We start from the raw sequence: 11,594 nt of genomic DNA, 5'->3' as shown, positions 1-11,594 counted from the left end.
GTGGCATGAGTTAAAAGCCCTGTATAGCTTTGGAATTGTTTTTGGAGAGTATTGCCCCATGCTCCTTACTAAGTAAAGATATAATTAATATTTAAACAGAGAGAAAAAGCTCCGGTCATGAGGCACTGAGAAAGACATCTGGTCTTGTATTGTGGCCTGATTGTCTGCAGAGGTGTGTGTGTGTGTGGGGGGTGGGGGGTTCACTATATGAGTAGCATGTGTGCCTAACTTTATCATTTCTATGCATGGAAGATTCAACTTTTTGACATTAACCATACAAAATCTCTAATCTGACAGGTTTATCATGATCTGAGTGACTAAACAGTAAATCTGTAGTTGACCTTCTGGTGACTGTGGAGAGCCAAACTATTCCTATGCTTATCTATACTAGTAGAAAACAATGCTCTTACTCCATTCCCTTACTCTGAGGACAGTGTGTGAATGCGGTGTGGATTGCTGATCAACTAGATGTTACAGCTACAACCACAATAGTGCATTTAATTTGAAGCGCATGGAACAGAGTCAGTCTTTGTCTCTGAGAGTGCAGTCTCTACTAGTCACTGACTGTTATATTCTTATGCTAAGACTGCCCACAAATGCCCTACATTTAGATTAATAAACAAATAAACAGAGCTTACCGTACTGTTCTTAATAGCTTCATTATAAAATTAGGTACTGCAAGAAAAGTATAACTCTGCCTACAAGACATAAAATCAGTCCATTAAAGGGAAAAGTTTATAGTCAGGACACTGCATTGTAAAGGGATTAAATATTTATAGGTGAGTATTTTACTCTTATTTCAGTAGCACCCATAAAAATTGTGTCCAATTAACTTGTGCTTGTGCTTTCTAGGTTCCTCACAATTAATGAGTCATGTCCTGCTACATACTTCACACTCTTTACTGCAAAACCCTTTCACTACCTGACAACAGGTTAACTTCCCTAGATATTTCTGTGTAACACTGAATTTTTTGTCAGAGGATCAAACATTTGGGTTGCTTTGTGTCGCCCTGTACCAAAAGGTCATTTCAGGTCTAGGCAACTGCATTTGGTCGGGTCAGACTTGGGGGTGGAGGAGGAGCAGGGGGCGGAGCAATGAAAAAAAAAGGGGGGGGGGGGGGGGTGGAGGCAAGAGGTGATGGAAAGCTCCACTAGTTTGAGTAGGGGGGACAGGATGTCTCTATGGGGGTCTGAAAGACCAACAAAGGCACTGTGGCTTCAGCAGTCTGGGAAGTTCCTCATGAGCTCACAACACTGAGAAGGGAGACAGTTTCTTTGGTTCATCTCACGTGGCAATGGAGCTGCCCCTTGGAATGCACCTCTGAATTTGTGGGTGATTTTATTCACCTAAAAGCATGATGCATTCACTTCTGCCACCTGCGACTCTGTCCTAAACAGGTTACATATGTGGCCCTAGAAGCAAGATCAACGTGACTCAAATGAACATTTAATGCACTTGACAGGTGAATGGAACGGTTGACTCGTAATGGGGGTTCATAGCCATCACCTGCTGTCTGCATAGCACTCCTTAAACTGCCCTAAAGGCAAGTCTGTAGTTTTGTATTTAGTCTTATCATGTCTCGAGGACTGAGCTTTCTGGTGAGCTTCCGTCTCAGCCATGTTGTTGTGCCTTGTGTAACGTATGTGAAATCTTTCTGCCTTTAGGGCCCATCAGTCATCACATAATCAAGACAAACATTAACTTATTTAGGATTTTTTTTCTCATTGTGTTTTAATAATAGCATATTTGCATGCTGTAACAAAATTGAATTTGCCCAGCTAAAACTGAGATATCACAAACTGCTGTCAAAATACATATTGCTGGATGTATATATGGACTGTATATGGAATAGTCTGCAGAAAATAGCAATATATAGGATTTTGAATTAGAAAATCTGTAACCTGTTTCTGAAACAGAAATTTCTTGATTTCTGAAAATGTCAGTCAGCTCTACACCAATTTGTCATGAAAATTGCACCTTTATAGAGACACAGCAACTGTGTTGGAGAGATATGAAATAATCAGTTGGGACTAGAACATGTCAGTATCTCTCTTAAGTACCCCGGCCTCAGCCTTATGCTGCTTCCTAACACAAATGCCTCTAATCCTCTTACACGTGTGAGGAATTAATTGAACAGACAGCGCACTTCAGCGCCCTCTAGTTATGAATCTAAGTAAGTACAGTATTAATACTGTCAATTCAACAGCGCCCTGAAAACTAAGAGATGCTGTAGACTCTGCAGGTTTAGAATAAATACAAAAAGAGTAAAAATAAATAAATTTTAAAAAAGAGCCAGAATATCATACTTCATTTGTAAAATGCAATAATGCAATTGCACATATTTTAATATAAACTATTCACTGATTCAGGTCTTAGTAAGCTGCTCTGCATGGTTCTGTGTTATCACTGTAGATGTTAATATGTTAATGGACTATAATGGACTGTATTTAATGGACTATTTATCATTTTTGAGTGTGTCTTTTAAAATAGATATTTAGACCGTGTTTTTAACAATAGCATTTCAATGACATTCAGTGTAACCATTTTATGAATCTGACAGTGTATTTAGGTTTGTGAAATTTGGGCACTGACAGTGGTTGATGGGCATCAGCAGAAATCCATGCCTGAGTGTTTTGTTTTGGATGAAAGGTTGTGAGAGGTGTTAAATTTGAGCCCTATCACTTACCACGGTTACATCGTTTCCATGCCAGCTACCTCAGGGACACAGGAGGAAGATTTCCTTCTCTGTAACTAACTTTTGAAACTCTAGCATGAGAAACTTTCTAGTGTGGTGAGCCCAATCCCATACATCAATTCATGAATAAAGTGTTTATCTTTGGTGTAAAATTTATATATATATATATATATATATATATATATATATATATATATATATATATGCATAAACTGATAAAGGTGCAGATATTGTCTGAACTTGCATATAGAATACTTCTTTTAATAAACTATCCTTGGACTTTAGAAAATCTAAGAGCGCACCTAATGACATAGAGATCACACTTCTGCAATGGAAATCATTCTTACTGTGTCATAACAATTGCCTATACATCATCACCTCTTCAGCTAAGGGCCACTGAGATATGAGAAAAGTTTAAATATAACATTGCTTTAAAATCCTGATTATTCCAAATAATGGACATTTAAACTCTTTGGATTTAATTGTGAAAGCAAACGTAGGAAATGTGAGCACTCATATTAACATTACTAGATAGAAGTCAACTGTATTGTCAGTGTTTGCATCAGCCAGTTGAACTTTGATATATTAAAATTAGCAAAAGGACACCTTTTGAGTTGTGAACTTTACCTACATGCTTTTCTTTCAACAGTTTTACATGTTGACTCATTGAAGCTTGTGATGCCATTACTTAATCAATATTTTATACAAGCACCTACCTGCATGCCGCAGAAAGTCAGCATTCCTTTCTTTTTCTATCTCTTGCTCTCGCTGTTGCGCTCCCTTTATCATTTCACCAAGACTGCCATGTTTAATGTATGACTCCACACTCTATCAAGGGGAGGACAGCAACACTTCAGTTTCTGAGTGGTCAGTCCAAAAAAAAAAAAAAAAAAAAAAAAAAAAAAAAAAAAAAAGCACCCTTTATGAAATCTTTTGTATCTCTGCATTCATATCACCACCTCAGACCAGAGAGATGGCAGTTCCTGACACCCAAAGATGCTCAAAGATGTGAGGTTTATATGTCATATGCCACCATCTTAGCCAACACAAAGTGTGACATATTGGCCTCAGTCAGCAGTGCCTCTAGATGTGCTCCTCCTTGTCAACGACTGGCAGCCTTTTACAATGGGCCTTTATTTTCACTGGGCTTTCCCTTATTAAATATACATCAGCGATCATATGACTAGAATATATATTGATAAGGGTGGGGGTGGGGTGGAGTGGGGTTCACCAAAGCTCTTATCTCAAATAGATATTATAAATAGTAATAAATAATACAAATATAAATAATAATTTGTATAATAAAAGATTAATAGACATTCATGTTGTATGGTTTATAAATGGCAGTACTGGTCAGTTTGTAATACTGCTGTAATACATTAGATTGCTGATTGCCTTATTAAACGTGTAATCAATATCATACAGTATTAAACAGTCTTTGTAATGTATTCCAGTTACTTTGCATTAGTTGGGATGCTTATCTTTAAAATTCTTGATAGAAACTATATTTCTGATCAATGTGTCTTTTGTTTCTTTTGATTAATTCTTGTGCTCAGAAAAGTGGGGGAAATGCAGGCTATACTGTGTTCATTTTGAATTTCTTTTTTGAAAATTGTCATTGACAATAATTGTCTTTTTATACTAAGATAGTGTATGGCAGCAATCATTGTTTTGGATAATAACTATGTAACAGTTTTACATAATATTACATTTATCATTTGAAATATGCTGTTATGTTATCCTTATACTGTTGAAGAATAACTGCTAGTCCTCTGCTGTAGTGTATATTCCCAATACAGAGAACAAAATCTTGTTTTTTTTTGGTAAATGAGGTAAAAGTCAAGAAAAAGATAAGTAAACGCAGGTGAAAGCGCATTTGTGCTTTTTTTCTAGCACATAGGGCTAGTAAATGTAATTTCTCTGCTGAGGTAGATTTAGAGAGCATCACCTGGTCAGTAACATTAGTAGTGCTGACTAATGACGATAAAGATGTTTAACACGTGTACACAGTTTTGCTTATTGAGATCTTTTCTCCCCCAGAAGACAAAACTGTACTGAACACCTCATGGTCCTATAACTTCTAAATTCAGGACTTCCAAGACTTACCTACAGGACTTGCAGGACCTGTTTGGGAAAGTAGTTAGGCCTATTGAGAAGATTGTTTATGTAGGTGCACATTTTTTTGCTGGACAATGAAAGATTTGGGAATCTCTGTCACTGGAGCTGTATGCTTAGATGGGCATCGGATTCAGACACCCATATCAGTCATGGACTCTTCCCATAGTTCAGCCTCCAGGCGATGAGGCCCTACACTAGGAGCCATTTCGCATGGCAGTGTTCCTCACTTGACTCCTCCACATCACTGTCTCTCTCTCACCTTGACAGGTCCTCACACGCAAGGGTGTTCTCTGCCTACTTGGGAGGAAGAGTTTCTCGACATGCAGCTACACCACACACTCTGCCCCCCGGGGGAGATTGTAGGGTGCTGGAGAAAATATGGAGTAGTGTCCAGGCCTGGTTTGCATGGTCATGTGCAAGGAGTTCATAGCAGGAAACCTTTCAAAAGGCTGCATGGATGCCCATATTATCATAAATTTTTTATTTGGTTTATTCCATTTTTAAATGTTATTTTTATGATAAGAGTTGAGGCAGGGGAAAAACATCTGAACAAATTGCTATAGAAACAATAAAAGCTTCAGTCTGTGATAAGTACCTGTCAGTTACTTCCATGTAATAATGCTAACCATCCTGACTTCTATTTTTGGGACCTAATCTCTGCTCTACATTGTGAAAGTGATGTTGACAACTGTACGACAACTGTAACCGCCACTGGACAATGGTGCAACATTAGTAGTTACTCTTCTAGCAAAACTTGTGGTAGGCATGAGAATCCAAAAGGTTCCTAGTGTGTCTTGATTAAAATACTGTGGATCTATGTAAAGTGACTAGGCAGTAACATTATGAAGACTGTGGTTTTGGGTGCAATGGTAGAACTGCAAACCTTATTTGGTAGGTCTTCTGACTTTGAACAATTGGTGCAAAGCAATACGATTATATGCATCTGCAGTGCTGTTATCCTCAGCTTGTTTTACTGTGCCTTGGATGTTTGCACACAGAGGGTATGACTGACAAACATACGCAGCCAAGCCTAATTCATAGGTGAAATCCTCTAAATCTTTTTCAATATGTAGATTCCCTTTGCTTTTGTTTCATGTTAATAACTTGAAATCATATCATTTTATACATTTGTAATTGTTCAAAAGTCCCCCATTTAGTATAAGAAACAGTAGTATGGTGCTGTTTCGGCAGTTCCTTTTAGACATATTGTTTTCTAATTCAGTTTTAACAATAGTTGTGGAGGTGTTAGAATATAATTTGGATTCAATTTGGATTGGACTGGTAGCTTTCATCTTTATTCTTATCTGATGCACCACATCTGTTAGAGGCAAAACAAATTCACACACAATACAACCAAATTTAGACAACAGCAAGGTGGCAGCAATTTCTCTAAACTCAGATAGTCTATTTTAACCATGCGTTGTTGTTTAAAATGTACTAAAATAAAGAAAACAAAGAAAAGAAAATTATATAAGATATAACCCTAGCATATTTGATTAATGATGAGGTGGCCTAAAACAGGTTAAATGTTTAGGTAAAAATATTCTTTTTAAAAAGACTGTGACTTAGTTTATCCAGCAAGGTTATTAGGTTATTGTAAGCAACTGAGGTATGTTACATGGTCTGTAACCTAATTCTCTTTAATTTAGGTAAAGTTTTAGATCTTCTCGATCGCCTGGATAAAGGACAGGTCCGCACATAATTCCCATCTGCCCCTAAACTGACATCCAAGTTCAGGACCTCTCCGGATCCATGTCCAGGCTTTCAAGCAAACCGCGCCAGTCTTTTGACAGACACTCTTGGCAACCAATGGTTTAGTGCATGGGGTAAATGGGTGTCGTTTCTTCGTATAACCAACCAATCAAAGACTCCTGGCTTCGAATAGCGTCGTCATCAAAGTAGAATTTGAATGTAGGTTATGATGAAGTACCCGAAATCCCCTCCTCTTTATGTTCGCCGGCTGGGTTATGATTCCTTCTGCTTTGTTCAAATGCCTTTTTTTCCTTTGTAACGGAAACGATAAAATGTTCGTTTAGTTAATGGATTTAAAATGAATATACGTCTTTACCATGTTCACAGGCTATCAGGCATTCACACGTAATCCTTTACGACTGGTCTCTTATTGCTGGAGTTGGGTTTTCTTGCCATAGGATATAATCTGGATATAACCTAGGTAAAAAATATATATCGCAGGTTACGTTGCCATAGGTATTAAAAACACCGATACCATACAAGAATGGGTTGATAACAGAAAAGGGCTTTCCGACGAACTTTGGATCTTTTTTTTTTTTAGTCGACCTCCTTTGTCAGTGCAGAAATCCTAACGCGTTTCACGCGCAGTGCTCACCCAGTGCGAAATTCACGGAAAGGGGAGGGGCTGCACCCAGTACTGAAATATCGCTTTCCGTGCTCCGTTTATAGCTGCCAGTGCTTTAAGGATATAACTACCACGTGCTATCGCCAGTGAGTCTACGGAAAGTGCGGGCTCTAAAAACGACGGACCGAACGTAGTACGTCGTCAAATATCAGCATCAAAGTGTTGCTCCTGGAGTGAACCTTATTGATATCGCTCCAGACGTACGCGGCAGAGAAGCAGAACCGACTTGTTTATTAGCGAAGTGTGCTATTACGTTGCAGATAAAGGTCCATAGCGCAGAGGTTAGTCGGGGGGGGGGGGGTGTCTTCTCCCTCTGTTCAGTTGAATTACCGGCCGGGGGTGTGTTCTTTTCGTTTAGAAATACTATCCATTGTTCCACTCTATCGCCTTGAAAACACACCTCCTCTGAAACTGCTGACCAACCATGTCAATCTGACCGCCCCTGCAACTCCGCCCACAAATCTATATTAAAGCCTCCTACATCGCATGCCGACGGCATTAGAAAGCTACATTACAATACTTATTGTTGGATATCGCAAGCGGATTATACTTGTATTTTTCCGTCGCGCATTATATTGATATTCAGTATAAATTATGGCAGATACCAAGGTAGATTCCGCGACGGAAATTTCCGCCAAGGTAAGAGGCATGAGTATACTAACCTTTTCATTCAAAGATCATTTTCTCTCGTTCTTCTACCCTGTATTTAAGACACATACGGGATATCACTGCTTAGAGCCGATATGAAAATATTTCAGTATGCACATACAATGTGTATTTGGATAACAACGAAAACGGATGTGTGCCCGCAGTTCGTTATTTTCGAAATAACTAAAATGAATTAATTGCAAAGAGGACTCGCTCCTGCCGAATAAACACATTAGCGCCTCGTTCTCATTGTCCGGAATGTAACAGGCAGCGCGGGTTCTTTGTTTATACAAGCGTGTCGGTTCCCCTTTGAACAGTAGCAATGGTGGCCGGAGCCGTGAAGCGTATTCTAAAAATATTCATAACAGTTGCCTTTCAATTGAATTCGTTTAATCATTCTGTGCCGTATCACATTGATAAGGCACAGATTGTCCGTTTTGTTTGAACGGAGCTCTTCTCAACAACTTCATAAGTGCTTAGCACTTATTTATTCAGAGGTCTGTTCGCGCACTGCCGGACAGCTGGGTGAATTACGCGTGTTTAAAATCGGTTGGTGTGGTTTGAAGCTTGAAGTTAACCGGTTTTCTAAAAAGCTTCAGAATTCTGCGCGTTACCCATGGTTGTACCGAGAAACAAATATGAATGATTTCGCAATTATCTAGTTCAAGTAGGCAAGGGACTCACCGCATCACTCTATTTGGTAGCTATAGATTATTTCTGTATTTTTTTTTCGATAAACATACGCAGCCCACTCTTCGATGATTTTTATAGTCGCATGTTGGTACGCGGAACTCGTGCTGCGTTATCTGGGCTGATGTCTCGTTACTTAAAATTTCCGTTTTAGAACAATTACATGCGATAATTACAAGAACCCTTAGTGTGTGTATCTTTTACATTTAAAACAACCGAAATCCTGTGTATTCTATTCGAACCGCTTGCCGTTCAGCGTAAATGTTTTACCGCTCGAGTTCAACATGGTGGTTAATATAAAATGCCCTAGAAAAGGTCAACCCAGCTCTTGAGGCACGAAAAGTGGGCTATCTGAAATATAGCCGTATGGTGTTGCGTTTCGTACACGCGCATCTCTACCTCTTGTGTCACGACGCTACGGGCTTCTTGGCTGTACTAGTTTCCAGCCAGCGGCGTCTGTGAAAAATTTAGGGGGCGGTGTTAGGTGATGTGGTTGATAAACGGCTTAAGGGCTAAACATTATATAAACGCATTAATGAAAACTGTCTACTTTCGTCATTATAGCGACTGGATAAGATCAATGTCTCTGCGGTCGTATAGAGCCCTCGGTGAATACATATTTAGTAAAAACCTGATAGTGGTTCGCCACCTAGTTTGTTCCCGGCGATTGCGCGACCTAAATCCAACAGATAACATGAGTGGGTGTATTGCGCGCTGTCTTGGAAGCGATGTCGAGAGCCATGTGTGCGGCCCCTTTGTCCTTTCGATCCGGCATCAGTTGGTTGTCCATGTCTCGCTGGTTCAAGATCATTACCCATGTATTTATTCTTAGCCATAAACGTAAGCTTTTTTAGGAGATCTGCGGTGTGTTCTACGGGTGTGTCTTCACAACATATGGTGCTCATATAATTCGATGAACTACAATACCCGTGGTATCTCAATAACATCGAAGTGTCATATTACAAACCATCTAACTCGAAGGAGGCGGGCATTAGAAGCCTTTGATGGACAACACGAAAATCTCTGCTGCAGCCAATGCGGTGTCAATGACAGAGGGCCCTCATTATGTATGCATTTTAAACGTGTGCGCATAGGGGGCGTTCTGCCCGCGTCACTCGCCATCTTGCTCAGGCTCATTGGACATAATGAAGGTTTTAAATCGACAGAGCACTTTGGAATGTGTGTATTAAGGCACCCCCAACAAATAACATAGTTCTGTAATGTTTTTGCTCCTTTATAGGATTTGAAGGAAAAGAAAGTCATTGAGGAGAAAGAAAACGGGAAGGAGGCCACTAATGGCAAGGTACATATAACTGCTTAATTAAGTTCTGTTAAAATAAAACTCCCAATTTTATAATGGCTCAGAGGGAAGTTGTGCACTAATATACTGTGTGTTTTGCAACAGGAAAATGAGGAGAATGGAGAGCCAGAGATTGATGAAGAGGAGGAGGATGAAGTAGATGAAGAGGATGAAGAGGATGAAGGTGAGTGAAGTGTTTCATACAAGACATTTGGACAATTTCCCTTCTTCTGCTTGTCCCAATCAAGAATGTGTGGAGCATTGAATTTTAATGAAGTTTCAAAGTCATATTTTGAAAACCTCACTGTCATTAACTCTAGGAGATGAAGATGAGGACGAGGATGAGGAGGATGAGCTGGGTGGAGGAACAAAACGGGGAGCGGATGAAGATGAGGAGGATGATGAGGTGAGAGCCAAGGGCCTGTGCATGGCTCAAGACCAAACGTGGAAGAGCAGGCAGCAAACAGTGCTGCTGTTTGTCTAACAACTCTCTGAATCTTCCAGGATGAGGTCGACCCCAAGAAGCAGAAAACGGACGATGACGATTAAGGGATTGTTCCATGCTGCTGAGCCCGCGTATTGCTCACCTTCCGCACGTTTGATGGAGCCAGTGGCATAACGGACTCAAAACATAAAACATGGTCATTTTTCCAAGTTCACCACCCGTGTTCAACCAACTAATCCCCCAATGCAAAATTTTCTAGAGGAAAGACCACCACCCAGTTTCCCAACATTCTCAACAAAATACACAAGATGAGAATTTGTTTGTATTTTTATTTACATTTTATATTTTTGTACATATTGTTAAGAGATCAGTCACTTTATCATGATCTCCTGTGACCAAAACGGTGCTTCTTTATGAAATTTTACTTGTTTGACCATGTCTTGGAACAGCAGAACACAAAAAAGGAAACATGTATAAAATCAACAGCCATTTAACTCAGAGCATTCCAGTAAAGTTTTATGTATGAACTTTAGTTGTATCATAACTAGTTGTACCATAAACTAGTTTTTGGTTTTTTTGGCTTGTTTGGTTTTATTTTCTTGTTTGTATGGGAGGGCTAGGCCAAAGAAAAGCAGTTACTTTTCTTTTTTCTTTTGTCTGCATATTTGTTTTACCTTGGCCTGTTTGTGTGTGTGTGTGTGTGAAGTTTGTTGTTCAACAATAAACCTGACTTTTATTTTGTGAGTTGTACTTAATTTTTTCCATTTGTTTTTCCATTTGGCTAGTCATAATATGGAGGGTTATATATTTATTCGTTATTGTTCTAATGTTTAGCAGTGTTACCAAGGTGACAATGCTGAATCTTACTATAAAGTCAATGTTACAAATTATTTTGTGCAAAATTTTGTAGTTGTCCAAATATTTTGTAGGCTGTTAATAAGGACAACTCACATGTAAAGCCTCTTTAAAAAGAAATTCATAGGCTTTACATGTTAGCTGTGTCTGTGTCCAAGAACAAAGTTAGAAAATGCCACACAGTCTAATGGGGGAGGGATTGCAGGAATTATCAGTCACTCGGGGAGAAATTGTCTACAAATAGTGAACAACATATTAGAAATATGTCTTTAGAAACGGGTTGTTATGATCGGGTTTGTATGTGCCATTTTTGTGAATATGGCCACAGACAAGGATAGCCAGTTAGAGAACACCACTCAAAAAGTAGTTATAAACTGACTCATGAAGTTCACCTGGCATGGTCTATAAAGTGAAGTGTTTAAATAAGCCACGAACTTTAAATACTGAAGTGGACGAGATAATTCG

At 39.2% G+C, this 11,594-nt stretch overlaps 1 protein-coding gene across 1 annotated transcript; it reads left to right on the top strand.

Annotated features, from left to right (window-relative positions):
* Positions 1-7,675: 7,675 nt before the first annotated feature.
* ptmab (prothymosin alpha b) lies at positions 7,676-10,847 on the top strand. Its single transcript, XM_027032417.1, has 5 exons — positions 7,676-7,830; positions 9,770-9,832; positions 9,935-10,013; positions 10,150-10,235; positions 10,334-10,847. The coding sequence occupies exons 1-5, from the start codon at positions 7,786-7,788 to the stop codon at positions 10,376-10,378; spliced, it is 318 nt and encodes a 105-aa protein (XP_026888218.1). The 5' UTR covers positions 7,676-7,785; the 3' UTR covers positions 10,379-10,847.
* The last annotated feature ends 747 nt before the right edge of the window (positions 10,848-11,594 follow it).

This window comes from Electrophorus electricus, chromosome 7 (genome assembly GCF_013358815.1).
Source record: "Electrophorus electricus isolate fEleEle1 chromosome 7, fEleEle1.pri, whole genome shotgun sequence".
Taxonomy (NCBI): Eukaryota; Metazoa; Chordata; class Actinopteri; order Gymnotiformes; family Gymnotidae; genus Electrophorus; species Electrophorus electricus.
Note: the sequence above shows the minus strand (reverse complement) of the source record. Positions and strands in the feature narration are given on the sequence as shown.